Source organism: Corticium candelabrum, chromosome 14 (genome assembly GCF_963422355.1).
Source record: "Corticium candelabrum chromosome 14, ooCorCand1.1, whole genome shotgun sequence".
In the NCBI taxonomy this organism is placed as follows: Eukaryota; Metazoa; Porifera; class Homoscleromorpha; order Homosclerophorida; family Plakinidae; genus Corticium; species Corticium candelabrum.
In genome coordinates this window covers 50,406-65,740 of record NC_085098.1, presented here as the reverse complement: position 1 = coordinate 65,740, position 15,335 = coordinate 50,406, and the positions used below count along the sequence as shown (strand labels likewise).

Below are 15,335 nucleotides of genomic sequence, written 5' to 3'. Positions count from 1 at the left end.
CTGCAGGTTTGAAACCGACGTAGCAGTCACACCACTCTTGCGCATCTACTCTGACATCTATAGTCTGTGAGGGAAATGGTGTGAGAACTGCCGGCCCTGTTTCACTCAACGGTTCATCAAAGCAGTGGCATACAGCTTGTTGACCACTCCAGACGGGAACGGAGTTCAAGTCATGATCAGATGGCGTGTATTGCCAACGCAGTCTATCTGAAATGAACATGTGACCGTACTTTCGACCTAACAAGCAGCTCTTTTTACGATATTGGCTTGACTCTGAACTGGTAAACACCTATACTTGGCGTGGGAAAACAGCAGTGCAGTGGACCTACCATGTTCAGGAAGTGTAGAGTTGACTCGTAGTTGCATGTGTTGTGTACTACATAGGACTTGTTTCAATGCATGGACTCTTGAGTGCTACATACACTAACCGTGTACAATACATAAGTTCATTTCTTAAATTATGGTACCTCGCTGCAGATTGGTAGTCGTCTAGATTCGGTGGTGTACTGTTGGCGAAACTGAATGCTGAAAAGGAGTCATGACACTGCAGAATATTACATGGCTGAGCTGTATGTATACCTACTAGAAGCGAACGATGATGTCAACTACGTACTTCACTCAAACCAAGCCAGTGCGTGAAGCGATGCTGCATCGTTACCCAACTTTCATACCTACAGGCTTGGCTAATCGAATTAGCCGTATCCAAGCTATGTAACTGGATCCGGGGTCCTATGTCACTATGACGTTCTCGAAAGTGACCAGGCTCTTTTCGTGCTGGAACAATTCTGGCAAAAGCTAATTCTCCTCGCGTGATTCACGTGCGTTTAGCTCAGCGACTGCGCGAAAGAGCCTGGCTTGCGAGGCTACATCTGATCAACCTGTTCTTCCACTACTGGTTGAACAGTATGAGGTACTCTTCTTGGCAACTGACGAACTGGTGTGGCTGAACCAGTTGGTATTGTGTGAGTGGCCACCTGAGTTCTACCCATGTCATGTGGTCCCTTTGAAAACAGATCTTTATAACTACTCAACAACTGATGTAATGTGAGACTTTTCTCAGAACTCAGAGCTGAATCTGACCAATCAAATTGCTTTAAGAAGTCTGCATTCAGTGTTTCTGACGCCTTTTTTCTCCGGACCCTCACTCAGTCCACAAGCTGCAATAGACTTCACGTCAACATCGCACAGTTCACCTAGCCTTGTGCCCTTCCACAATTGTCTTGGGCCATCCAGGATCAATAGTTCAACTGGTATGGTTCCATCACCATGTTGCTTCACTTCTACTAAAGTACGAGCAACATGTACTCCTGTCCTTTCAATAAATAAGGTATCTGGCTTTATTAGCCAAGTTCCAGGCTCTACACTGCCAGTTCCTTCATGAGCAACTTTGGCTTTAGCGATTATCGTTCTTCTGCTCCCTCCAAGTGTTCATTCAGCACCACTCTAAATTTTGAGTGTTGTAGTGTTGTGGAAAGCTCAGCTACAGTTCCGCTCCACTCTAAGCATCTTTGAGCCAAATCCAGGATCATTCCATGGTCTAGGAGAAAATCTGACCCAATTATAGGACAAGTGTCAAATTGTGCCACAACAAACTTGTGCATGGTATGCCAGTGGCCTATTTTCACCTCTATGCTCACTTGCCCAATCAATTCCAATGGATCTTCTGTTACTGTTGTCAACTTGGGTTCTTGACCTGAAGGAAAGGAGACATAGCTGTTTGGTCTACAATGTATTTAGTAACAATAGAGACTACTGCTCCTGTGTCTACTAGGCAAGAAGCATTGTTGTGGTTTAGCTCAAGATTGAGCATCAATCATGTCTCCATTACCTGCAACAACATTCACTTGACTATGGACTATGTTGACCATGCCCTCTCACACCACCTGCTGCTGTAGACTGACTTCTACCCTCTGATTGTTGAGGCAACACGAAATTCTGTGTTGCTGCTGATTGCTGCGTCCGTTGAGGGCAATCACGAGCTAAGTGCTCAGTCTCATGGCAAACAAAACATTATTTGATTGTAACTTATTTACAATTGTTGTGGACATGTCCTTCGCCACCACACGCAAAACAGCGACGTCCCGCCTTTTGTTGCTGCCGCACATGAGAACCACACGCTTGGAATCTGGAGTGACGAACGCTTTGATTACACTCACCAACTGCGACGCTTGCTCAATCTGGTCGAGCCGTTCAGCCAAACTCGCATCAATACTTGAATGATCTGCAATTGCTTGAACTTGATCATCTGTCCGCTTTCTGTGTTAATCCGCTCTAACAACATCAATTTGCGTGCTCTGATCACCGCCTCCTGACAACTCATCTCAGCATGTAGGTCCAACTCGCCGGCAACTGACGGTGCTTGGTCGATCAAACCTTTGACAAACTGGTCCATCAACCACTGGTCACGCAGCTCTGCTGCCAAATCTGGCATCGCCTTCATCAAAGAGTCTCCAAATTTTGCGCATACACCTCCAGTGCCTCAGCTGACTTCCAACAGTGAGTCATAAATTGCCGATCTGTGAGATGACGACTTTCAATTGTAGTAGGTGAAAACATGTGCTTGAGCTGGGTTGTAAGCTCCACATAGTTTCCTTTCTGGTCCACCGTCATCTGTCGATAGACAGCATACGTCGTTCTCTTCAGAAGAGTCGGTGACAACCGTAATTTCGTGTCGGCGTTCCAACCATTTGCCGTCGCAGTAAGATCGAAATGCTTGACCCACACGTTGGCATCTCCATCATCAAATTTCTCTGGAACAGACACTATACGTTGTAGGAGCTGAGCCTGCTGGACTGCTTGCTTGTTCCTCCTCCTGTTGTTGAGCCATACAGTCACGAAAGAAACGATAACGTACAGTACTTACAAATTCACTTGCGTGCTAACACCTGGCCACTTATGACAATGAGCCGTATTAACACCTGGCGAATGAACTCTTGCCGCTTCAGAACTAAAGTTCACTCCTGTCTTTGTCTACACTCCTGTCACCACTTGTAACAGGTTGCCCACAACACGTTTTTTGATTGGGTTCTGCTACAGTGCCCCCATGCATAAACGCCCATAACTTTGGCGTGGCCTAGCGCGGGCCCCGAGGTCGTACGCTATAGCTGATTAGATGCGCGTGGTCTTTGATGCGAGGGCTTTCTGGTAATGTAATTATGATGTCACAGAACCTTCTAGAAGAAAGTTAGTAATACAAGACAGTGATTGGCTGTCGATAGGGGCGTTGCCTGTTACTGATTGGTTGATAAACTTAGCTCCACCTTTTAGTGCTGCAATGCTATGCGGTCACACAGCAACCACGCCGTAGTCTTGCACCTGTCTTCTTTGCCGTGCGTTGGAGTGAGCAACAGCTGTTCAGAGACAGAAGAAGTGTTTTGAACAAGGTTAGACGGAAGCGAATGAGTGTTTCTGTTGACCGAAAGGAGGGTCCTCATTTGGAAATGACGGGTTAGCGTCTCCTTCGCTGATGTCTGACTACATGAAAGACCTATCCGAAGTTTCTGCCAGTTGTTGTGAACTCGGGCAACTTTTACCAGACAAGGAGATCTTAAATGAAGACATTCAGGACTGTTTGGACGACTGGGTTGTCACTCTCACTACAGAATATCGAATGATGCTTAGTCTTGTTGTGTTTCGATCCTTAATTGTTTTGTATAGTTTTTAGATTTTAGGTTCTGTGTAGCTTTTTGGTTGTTTTTGACTGTAAGTGAAAATATTTATGGATGGCATAATACAGAACGTTGCACATATTCATGTTGTCATATCTTCGCATCAAAAGCATCAATCAGAAATCCCCACGATGAATATTTTAGAAATTGTCTCTGCTATGTTATTCTTGCGTTTCACCATATTCCGTTACCGTTTTGTAGAGATTTACGATCGTATGCGCACCCCTCTTCAGGGGCCTTTCTCTTCAATATCTCAAAAACCAAAGCATGTTTTAAAAATCGCCACGATGATTACCTAGATAATCATGTCATGTCCCTTTCTGCAAAATAACTAGTTAAATAATGAAACACCGTAGCATAAAAACGGACAAATGAGCAATACGAAGAAAATGTGCTTCCTCGAGCGAGGCTCGCTGTAAAATGCAACCGTTTTGTTGAGTTCTTTCACAACGAGGTGCGGCTATGATTGCTGAATCTTGTTACCGAGTTTTGTCGATAGACGTGACAGAACATTTGAATTATGCGCACTTTCCTGACATCACTCCCGGATGGGCGTTTATGCGTGGGGGCACTGTACTTACGGGATGTCCGTAACACACCAGAATATTGTACTCAGAACACGACTTGTATTTGTGACACTCACGGCTAACGTTACAATATGCCTGGATTAACAACACGTCCAACGTTACCCAAATACTGGTAGTACGTGCTCTACAACCAGCACGTTACGACCCACATACACACACCGAGAGAGTCTATTGTCTAGAAAGCTATACGTTTACATAATAGCGCAACGTGTCAACAATAGTCTAGCTCGTCCCAACATTTTTATGTTACTAACACACCCAACTATTACAGTACCTTTCCACGGCGAAAGCCACACAGCTGTTCTCAAAGACGAGGCTCTAATACTTTATTGAGACATTCTAGAAAAACATTGTTAAGACTTTTCCTGGAACACTCAGCAAAGAAATACACCTGTAGTTGGCACAGATTTTCTGTCTTTTTTACTCGTACTAAGGTAGCATCCATTCACGTTTGGGGTACTTTGCCAGAGTCCCAACAACACCGATTAACTTAAATTAACCAAGAGTGGAGTTCAGGTGGACCAACTTTTAGAAATTCAGCAGGGATGCCATCATCTCTGGTTGCTTTATCATTTTTAGCTTAATTTCTTGACAGCTGCTACAATCTCTTCATCAGTTATGCTATAAGAGGATTGAAGCTCAGAATCTAGATTGGAAATGCAGTCCACATTCAATACAGATTCAAAATGTCTGTTTCAAAAGGTCCAGTTTTGCTTCTTCAGTAAGTATTTTCTGATCGTGTTCATTCGATAACGTCAACTGGATGTATGTTGATTCTATCAAATTTTTGATTTTTTATAAACATCACTATGTCTGTGATGTCTTAGATCTTCCCCTATACTTGCTTGCCTTTCTAACCAAGATTCTTTGTCTTGTTTCAACGCTGCTTTAACTTGCCGACGCCACTGCGTGTATTGGCCTCAATTCCATCTTCTCCTGATCTCGAGCTGTTATCCATGCTGCATACAAGTCATGTTTTTCAATTAGTTGCAAAGTACTTTACGTAATCCAGTTTATCTCTTGACTGAGGCAGAAGGGAATTGCTTTGCTACAGTGTCACTTATCACTGAATGAAAATCTTTTCACCTCCCTTTCACATCAGTAGTAACCATAGACTTCTGGTAGTATCTATGGACACATGTGTGTACTTTAGAAAAAATAAAATTAGATTAGCACTCGTTTTAAGAGAATTAGATCAGTCGAAAGGTTCTTCCGCAATACTATTTCCGGAATGGGGCGGTGTTAGCACACTGACGTCAGTGGAGGCAGAGTAGCGTTATCATACCTACTAGTTAGTATGGCGAGTGGTTCAGAAACGACACGTTGGAGCGATCTTGCTTACGTTGGAGCGATCTTGCTTACGTTGGAGCGATCTTGCTACGTGTAGGGATTTGGAAAGGGATTCAGAGTATTCTTCGTTGTCGGATTCTTTGTTGAGTAAAGTACTGGAGCACGCGGTGAGCAATCTCTCAGTCCGTCAACAACCTCATCTGAAGACGCAGCAGAAGACTTGGATCTGTGGAACTGTATATGTTTGAGCCACTCGCTAACAGTTCATCTACTCATGAATTGCCCTCATCTGCCGATGTTGACGAACACAGTGAATGACTGTCTGACATGTCGTGGTAAGTCCTTGTGTGCAGAAACGAAGTTCCTGACAGCTGTACACGTGATGTCTGTAGGTGTGATTGCGGTTACTTCGGAATTATGAGTACTGCGCAAGAGTGCATGTGTTGCCACAAAATCGCAAAACATTGTTCTTTGAAGTGACAGCTGCTAACTTCATTGTGCTCTGTTGGACCTTCTCAGCCGTCTGTTGTTCATTGAACTTATTTCTCCCAACTTTTACAAAGCTGTGGATTTTTTGAAACCGAAATACACTAAATCCAGACTGACTAGAGTTGTTGCAGCCTGTTGCAACACAACGCTGCACCATACTCGAGTATTACAACAATGGATAGGGTGCCTCCAATGACGTCAACATGGTAATTCACCCCATTCTGGAATGGAAAAATGGAAGTAACTTTCAACTTCTCATTCTTTCAGTACATTCACAAAAAAAATCTAATTTTATTTTTTCTAAAGTATGTGTATGTTGATCTTTTAACTTAGGTCAAAAATCTTGATTTTTGCGCTGCAGTAGCCCTTTAATATCAGCTTTTGATCTGAATCAAAATTAGAGCCTCTCATGATTCTTGTGTCATGGATCAGTGTCCCTGTTTAGTGAAAATATAATCTTTCAAACTAGGCTTTGTGGTGGATATGGAGGATACGAAGAAGCTGTGTGGATATTTTTGTGCTGAAACAAAGTATTGGTGATTATCAGATTGTTGTCTTGAGCAAATTAAGTTTGAAGTCTATTACTATAATCACTGGTTGAATTGGCCAGACCAAATCGTCCAGTAATGTTTGATACTTGTCTTCCTACACTAGCATTGAAATCACCCACGACTATAGTGAGAGATCATGTTCTTTCAATAGCGTTATTCAATTGTTGATAAGATATCATTCTCCTCCTCACTACTCTGTTCTGTTGGACCATAGGCAATCACAACACTGAGTACACCTCTGTCTGTCAAGACTCAACTCTCATGACCCATTCAGAAACCGGGTTGAAATTACTTAATTGAGTTTTCAGCACTACTGGGAAACACCAAGCCCACTCCTTTGGAAGGGTGGACGATCCTGAGAACAGAAGTTTGAGGTTTGAACTCTTATCTACTGTCTGTTCCTCATAAGTGTGAACTTTGAAATCTTCAATATCTCCGCTGTTTTTTGGACTTTGGGGTGATCTTTTGTATTTTCAGAAACAGCTAGGTCTGGCATTTCTGTTTATCAAATCAAATTATGTAAGCCTTTTCTACAAAGGAAATGGGAGGATAATGCTTTTGCATATCAAAGGCAAATGAGTGGAGCATAGGTTATTATCCAATTATCCAATTATCCAATTATCTTGTAAGACTAATGGATCAACAACTGGAACCTTTAGGATAATTGGTTAACATGGTTCAACTGGAGCAGCTTTTAGTGCTCTAATGAGCACAGCTGGTGTGACTTCTACTTCATTGATCACTTCCAAGGTCACACTTACCGGGAATAGACTGTAGAACAATTCCGACAGATGCGTTTCAGTCACACCACACAATGTTGCACCAACTCTACATTATAGTTTTCTACCCAGTAGGTTTGACCTCCCAAGTCCTCTCAAGGAACACACATTCCATGTCCCAATCTTGATCCTCTCCACTCTTTTCCATAAGTTCTGACCAACCGCTTTTCGTTGATTACAGAAACAGGCGTTCTTCTGAGAGGAAGTCTGGGGTGTATTCGATTCAATCTTTCCGGGTAAAGAAAGACTGGAAAAAGCGGAAAGCCCATTTAAATCGAACGGGCTTTCCAAAAACTCAGGACGTAGCACGCGCATGCTCATACCAAGGATGGACATTGTTCTTCCGTCGCCGCTACTGCTCTTGCAATAGAGGTACTTGACGACAGTGTGGAGCCGTAGAGTTGTATAAGCAAAAGAGTCACCGAATCGCTCCAAGAATAGCCATCTTTTCTCACCTAAGGTGGTTCCATAGCAACAAACACATCTGAGCCACCGGTAAGAATCTCTACCAGCTCCATAGGACTTGAATTCTCAGACACAGTAGTCATTTCACTAGCAATTGCGCGGTACTCTTTCGGAGCTTTAGGTCACGTGAATCATTTTTTCTGATTTTCTATCCATCCTTTCCACGATAGAGGGTGGAAAGGTTGGAAAGGCTTTCCAAGCTTTCTGGAAAAAGAAAATACCCCAGTCGAACACCTTATCCGTCGTTTTCGACCCTTCCTTTTCTGGAAACGTTTCAATCGAATACGCCCCTGGTTTACTATGAAGGTGACCTAGAGTTGGTAACAGTGACTTTCAGTGGAGGATGGTAGTTTCGCACGTGATTTTGTATGGAGTTTGCAGAAATGAGTCTGCTTCTGCAACGGTTGATGGGCACTGCATTGACTTGATCAGTAACCGTTATTGAGCAAACTTGTTGGCGAATTCCGACTGATTGTAGAGTCACCAAAAGCAGTCAGGTACCTCGTAGTGAGTCCTTCCTGTGCATACATCCCTTCGATCTGCGTGGTGCCTATCTAGATCTATGGGATTTAGTCCTGTTTCTGGCGTTACTCTCTCTTTCTTCAGTGCCACCCTTGTGTCTACACGTGGGGGAACGCGCTCCAATCTGCAAGTAGCAGCAACAACTGCACCCTAGCTTTCACCATCTTCAGCTTGCTGAAGGCTGAAGCTAGCATCCTTTTTTCTTTCCCCCAGGTAAGGGAACTACTAGGAACACAAGGTTTCATGTCTAACCCTTGGAGGGTTCAGTGAAAGGACTATACATGCACACACACGCACGCGCGTGCACGAACGCACGCACGCACACGCACGTGCATGTGTTATGAGGAATTCAGTTGGTGTTAAAAAAGCTTTTTCTAACGCATTAAAAAGGCTTTAGCAAAGAGACTATGAAGAATTCAGTCAGTGTTAAAAAGATGCTTTTTAACACATTTTGTTACACTAGACCAGAATGAATTGCGATTGGATCGTGATGATTTGATCGCAATCCTGCTGATCGCGATCTGATCGGGATAGCGAGTGTCCACACTGCACTTTGAAAACGCTACACTGTACCTCTGCCTTCTTTTCGATATCGCGTTACTGATGACCGATGTGTATATACGTGTGGCTTCTTTGCTTGTGTTAAGCGTTGATACAGCGAGGTAAGGTGAGTGAGACCAAGGACGGGTGAGGAGTGTTAGATGCTCCTACTACACGCGTAGCGTACGTGGAGGTAACGCCCACTATTTTTGATTGGATTCAACCGACCGCAATCAAATCCACCTTGCAGCCTCGGAGCCAGATCGCTTTTGCACGTGAGGGGGAAAGGCAAGTGAGAGGGCGGGGAGAAAAAAGCGGTCTGGGGACTACGCTATTGTACGTGAGTTCGGAAGTAGGCGTAACGACTTAACTCGTTATTACACTAAACAAGTCTCACAGTTATTAGCTATTAATTAGCAATCTACTTACAGTGATTTGAGAACCAGTTGTTGTTTACTAACACGATTCATTGTGTCATTTACGGCAAGCAGTCTGCTTACGCCTAGGAAGTCTGTATCGTCACAAGTGCAGAATTTGCGGCAGTAAGTTTACGTCAGGGTGTGAAAAACACAGCTTGTTTGGGACCAAGCAGGAATTTCACATCACCAATTGCAACTAGTCAACTACAAAACACAAGAAAAGACAGGATTTGGCCTTACCACTGAACTACTGTGTGAGCTTCGTCCACTACCACGGCCACGAACCGCTCTCTCAACTCATTTGCTTGTAAGGCGCATCGCCACTTGCGTGAGTCGCGACCAACAAGCACTTCGGGGGGGGGGAGGCTGCCAGAGACATAGGGGAATTTCCCTACTTTGATAGCAGCGTCTGACGATTCGGACTCACCAACAAAGGCAGCTGTAAATCCTTTGCGCTTAAAATAGCGACCTGATCTCCCATCAGCGAATTCAATGGAGTCACCACTAGCACCACAGGATCCGCGGGATATTGCCGGAAGCCATTGGCTGCAATGCTAGTCTGGCAGAAACGTGCGGGAGAAGATGAAAAATTAGCGACTTTGTAAAGCCTGTAGGAAAGCACGGACAAGGAGGCGAAGAGATAGCATCTGCAGTGGCGCTGGCTTCAAATTCTGCACGTCAAACAGAGTCAGAATGCTGCGTGGACACGGCAGTTGCAATGGCTTCATCATCAGGCATTGCTCGGAAGTCATCCATAACTACCAGACAACAAGGACGTTTGTACGCTCACACTCTAACACCTTAGTAAGCGGTAATTGCAATCACTTACGTCATAACCTTTTGCACCTGCATACGCAATAGCGTGTCCTGCTGCGTTGCTGTTAGCATTCTCATCACCAATTGGCTGTCTTCCTGAAGGCGTGGGTTTTGATTGGTGCGGTTGCAATTGAGCGAACAAGAACCCTCCTCTTCCAAACTAGGTTTGATTGGCGTAGTCCTCAGACTGCTTTTTTCTCCCCGCCCTCTCACTTGCCTTTCCCACCCCCTCACGTGCAAAAGCGGTCTGGCTTCGATGCTACCACCTTGCGATGTGAATTGAATTATCGCGACCAGATCGCAATGCAGTGGCAAGTGTGGACATCATTGCGGTTGGATCAGGATCACGATCTAGTTGCCAGTGTGGACGACAGGCCCGTAATTAAGAACACTCTCTTTATCGTTTCAAAAAGAGTCTTTTTAACAAGATACGTCTAAGACCGACTGAAGTCTTCATAGCTTGTGTTAAATAAAGTGTTCATGTTAAATTCAGTCTGTTGTTGAAAAGACTCTGTTAAAGTCAGTCTGGTGCTAAAGGAACAATGCAGAATGATTTCCTTGATCATTTGGTTAGGTGTAGACTTTTTAACACGCGTGCCATACGCTCAGAATGTTTTCTTCAATGTACACTGTTAAATTCATTGAAATAGCGCGCGTTAGATGTTAGACAAAATGGCAGCTTCTGAATGTTGTACACGTTAGGACAGTAATTGAACTAACCTTACTCGGTGATTAATAGGTTATTATCGTTAGTTCATGCTAGAGAGCGAATGTGTTAGAAACGCTATACGATAAATCTTTCTAGCGCATTTGTTTCAGAGTTTGAATTCGTCTCTAGTAGTTAGTTCGTCTCTAGTGCAAGTACGGCTGACATGCGCACTTGTACACAAGCAATCTGAAATATTGTCTGGAGCTTCCCTGATTTTGTCGCACTAGCCAACACAAAGCAGGAGCGTACTACGCTGATGTGCGACAGTCTAGTGAAGTAGATTGTTTAGTTGACTAGATCATACACTGTAGCTGTAGCTGGTTCACGAATGGAACTCATAAAGCTAAAACAGGTCAAGCATCTTAGGGCGCGTTCGAATATTAGTTCTAGAACTGGAATTGTAGGGGGAGAAAAGTTCCATAGCGTTCGATTGGTAGTTCTAACAGTTCTGCCTAGCGAGCTGGAATTGTTGGAACTGTCACGCCCTACATGCAAAATTCTCGGAGGTTGACGAAGTGAAATGACGGGTAAAGATGCTGGGACCGTTGTGGAACTTCTTGTTGGTTATAATGAACACTTGTGGCGACCATCTTGGCAAACACCAGAAGAAACGACATTTGGAACTGATTACAGTGACCTTCTTGGCGCGAGCAGCTCCAAAAAACCGAAAGCGAAAGCACTGCTGATGTTCGAAGAGACTACAACAAGTGGAGTAGAAACGTCATGCTACTTGGTATTGACGCTTACCGGAAGTATGAGCCTATGCGCATGCTCAACTTGCTGACAATTCTAAGCGTTTGTTTGCTAGCAACAGTTCCAACAGTTCTGACAGTTCTGGCAGTTCCAGTTCTAGAACTGGAACTAGTATTCGAACGCACCCTTACACTGCAAATCAATGAGAGCGGATGTCTATTTAACAAAGAAGCGGCCATTGTGCTTGACGTCTAACGCGCGCTATCTGACTGAATTTAACAGTGTACATTGTTAAAAACAGTCGGAGCGAATGGTACACGTCTTAAAAAGTCTAGACCTAACCAAGTGATTGAGGGCACTATTATACGTTGTTCTTTCAACGACAGACTGAATTTAACAGTTTTACTAATTAGCATCCAACTAAATTCAACAACTGAATTTAACATGTAAACGGATAGTTATTTATCACCGACTGAATTTAACAAGACACATGCACACGCGCGGACACACATAATGCACACACAGACACAGACACACACACACACACACACACACACACACACACACACACACACACACACACACACACACACAACACAACACAACACGACACAACACACAACACAACACACAACACAACACGACACAACACACAACACTTATATACAGGATACCTTGACATAAAGGTATGTTTTTATCTGTTCTAGTGCCATATAGGGAGCAAAGTGTCTGTCCGTTGTGGGGGTGACTTCTTCTATGATGGATCTGGTCAGGACTGTTCAGGTGACCTTCTTCTAGTTGCTGGAGGCGTTGGAATTACTCCAATAGCATCAATTGCAAGGCATGCTGTAGATTTACAGGAGAAATTGAAAAAACAAAATAAACGGTCTTCTTCAAAGAAAGTTGTATTGCTTTACAGCGCAGTAGAAACCGGAGAATTTCTATTTGAGGTACAGTGTGTGAGTCAAGATATTGGTTTGAGCAAGAAACATTATGACTTCTTTTCAGAATCATTTCCGTTCTCTATCAGTCAAGAATTCATACTTTCAAGTCTTCTTCTATATTACTGGACAAGAACGCTATAGCACCAGTGTGCCACAAGGCTACCAATGTTTGTCTCATTTGCTTCTATCAAATTAATCCTGCAGTTTTTAACATTGCCTTCCTATTTTTAGTTGGGCGGATAAATAGCCACGTGCTCCATGAGAAGATACAATCACTTGATAGAAGGCGTCTTCTCTGCTATGTATGTGGTCCTCCACCAATGAGTGAGAGTGTTTGCAAGATGCTTGAACACACAGGAATAGATGAATCACAAATATTATATGAGAAGTGGTGGTAGCTATTTGAAAAATGGTTAAGTCCATTCCTGAATTAATCAATAGAGAGGCACATGACAGTGCTAAACCCTCGGCCAGTGTATGTAATCACATATCTCGTCACGTGATAATGTTTGCACACTGAGGCTTTAGCCCAATTCTCTCGTCTCAGCTAAGGTTTCTGGGTTTCCAATGCATTAGTTTTTAGCTAAACATAGTGCGAAGCGTCTCCATGCAGACTTGCGTACTTACACGTTAATTGCTTCGTCCACAAACAGACGCGCTATCATGGACAATGCACGTCCCCATCGCAAATTCCCGTGGAACGCCAACTTTCTGTTGAAGACAACACTATAGTGACGTTTGCAACAACATTGCGGCCTCTCAGCCACGCACACCGAAAATTCTAGCTGCCACACTGCAGAACCACTATGCAGACTGTGGAAGAAGCAGAATGTTACAAGTCAGGTACATGGCTACAGTGTTTGAGCCAGGATTTTTCAGCCGTCAATATGACGTTATTATATATATATATATATATATATATATATATATATATATATATATATATATGATGACGCCAAACAATGACGTCATCAAATGTTTAATGTTGGCATATTTGGTGATAACATTATACTTTTACTTTATCTTTTTCAAAGTTGCACTATCTACCTGATGCATGTATATTAGTTACTGCATGATCGTTAGACTATTCAATATTATTGCCACTCAGAAATTGTCGAATAAACCTAATTGACATAACCTTGTTGAACATAACACAGACAGACAGATAATACACTATATTATTACAATGACAAGTTGACGTAACTTAATTAAAACTGGTATTGTGAGCTGAGCTTTAATTAGAAGAGTAAGTTGTGCATATACCTTGCATGGGCTACTGTGCCGTCAAACTTAAAAATGAAATGAATAGTATTTAATGAATATAGGGATACTAAGGCATAGCTACGCCTTCTGACCATTTATCCTTTTTGACCACAACTAAGACGCTACGCTACGTTTCTAGTTGTCTAACGCAATCATGTGTAAAATCCATACAAAATGCTTTGAGAATTTGTAGCTGCAAGCGTGCTTTGTGAGAGAGGATCAGCTTGCTTTGATCACTATGTTTTTATAACCATAACGATTTAGTGAATCAATACATCCAGCTGTAAAGAGATCTGCAAAAGTGTACGTACAAACCAGGGGATTGAAAATAGACAGTAATTAGTAGAACATCTGCTGCAACCATACACAGTCTCATTAGCAGATCATGTGTGAAAGTACGTCAATGGTAATTGTCCCCAAACACTAACAAAGAGACCACGCCCAAAGAGTAGATCCAAAGATTAGATCCACAATGGATCTTGTAGGAAGACATCCCACACTACGTGTGGTAAGGCTGTCCTATTTGTTTCCAACCGTCAATAATTGCTGTTTTCCCCTCTCCAAACGTCCATCTTTTGTCTCAAACCGTCAAAATGACGGTACTGATGGTACTGTACGCTCGCGAGAACACTGTTGCTATACACGTACTGCATGGCGCCTGAATCCAGCACCTTCGCTCTCTAGACACCTCTTGTTGTTGTTAGGAAACATGCACGTGCAAATGTAGACTAGTCGTTATTTCTGTGCTAAACCCTTGTGTAATTTACAGCAAAAACACTAAACACCATGTACAGGATGGACGCCCAATGGCCAAATTCTCGTTAGCAGCTACCAAACAAACAGAGGTAGAGCCTTAATCTAGGGTTACAATATGACGCTGACGACGCTAGCGACGACACTCAGGCGGGCGTCATATTGTAAACACTCGCACGTCGCGCGCGTCACGAGCGTTGTCAGCATCGTCAGCGTCGCCGACGCTAGAGTTGCATGATTCAAGTTCAACTCTACCGTCCAAACCGAAAGTGCGCTAGCGTCTACTGGAATGGAAACACGTGCCTTTTGTGGACAAATCAGAGATCAAATGCGGGAGTGAAAGGACCAGAAGTAAATTATGGTATACGTGTACAGTAGGTACGGCTGCTTGCGGCAGATCAAGTCACGGTAGCTTAGAGATGAGAGGCGCAAGAAAAACGCTTGGGAAAACGTATCGAAAATACCGCGGGCTTCCAGCAGCAGGCTGCCAAATAATGTGGAAGCGTCTAGCTCCGCAGCAACTTAGTGAGAGAGAAACTCAGGAATTGAAAACCAAATCACAGACTTTTGTATACGATTATGATGAACATTCGCGTAGTCGTTGACGCTCATCAAATGAAGCCTAGTTCACAATACGACGCTGACGTTGACGTTGACGCTGACGATGACGCTGGACGTTGACATTGACGCTGACGCTGACGATGACGTTGTACCATTCACAATATTTTTCCGTGAGCGTCAGGAGACGTTGGTCAGCACCTGTCTGGATACTGGAGCGTTGAGCGCATGCTAACGCACGTTATTGTAACACCACGTGTGTATCGTAGATGGACGAAGAAATTGTAAT

General features: G+C 43.4%; 1 protein-coding gene across 1 annotated transcript; it reads left to right on the top strand.

Annotated features, from left to right (window-relative positions):
• Positions 1–10,429: 10,429 nt before the first annotated feature.
• LOC134189843 (oxidoreductase NAD-binding domain-containing protein 1-like) lies at positions 10,430–12,940 on the top strand. Its single transcript, XM_062658239.1, has 4 exons — positions 10,430–10,504; positions 12,236–12,478; positions 12,537–12,639; positions 12,704–12,940. The coding sequence occupies exons 1-4, from the start codon at positions 10,430–10,432 to the stop codon at positions 12,868–12,870; spliced, it is 588 nt and encodes a 195-aa protein (XP_062514223.1). The 3' UTR covers positions 12,871–12,940.
• The last annotated feature ends 2,395 nt before the right edge of the window (positions 12,941–15,335 follow it).

Bases quoted from the DNA above. Each gene is read 5' to 3' on its own strand.
- LOC134189843 (XM_062658239.1), top strand. From the start codon at position 10,430: ATGCAGTGGCAAGTGTGGACATCATTGCGGTTGGATCAGGATCACGAT. The intron at 10,505-12,235 runs GTAATTAAGAAC...TATCTGTTCTAG, and splicing joins CCAGTGTGGACGACAGGCCC to TGCCATATAGGGAGCAAAGT. The intron at 12,479-12,536 runs GTACAGTGTGTG...ACTTCTTTTCAG, and splicing joins CCGGAGAATTTCTATTTGAG to AATCATTTCCGTTCTCTATC.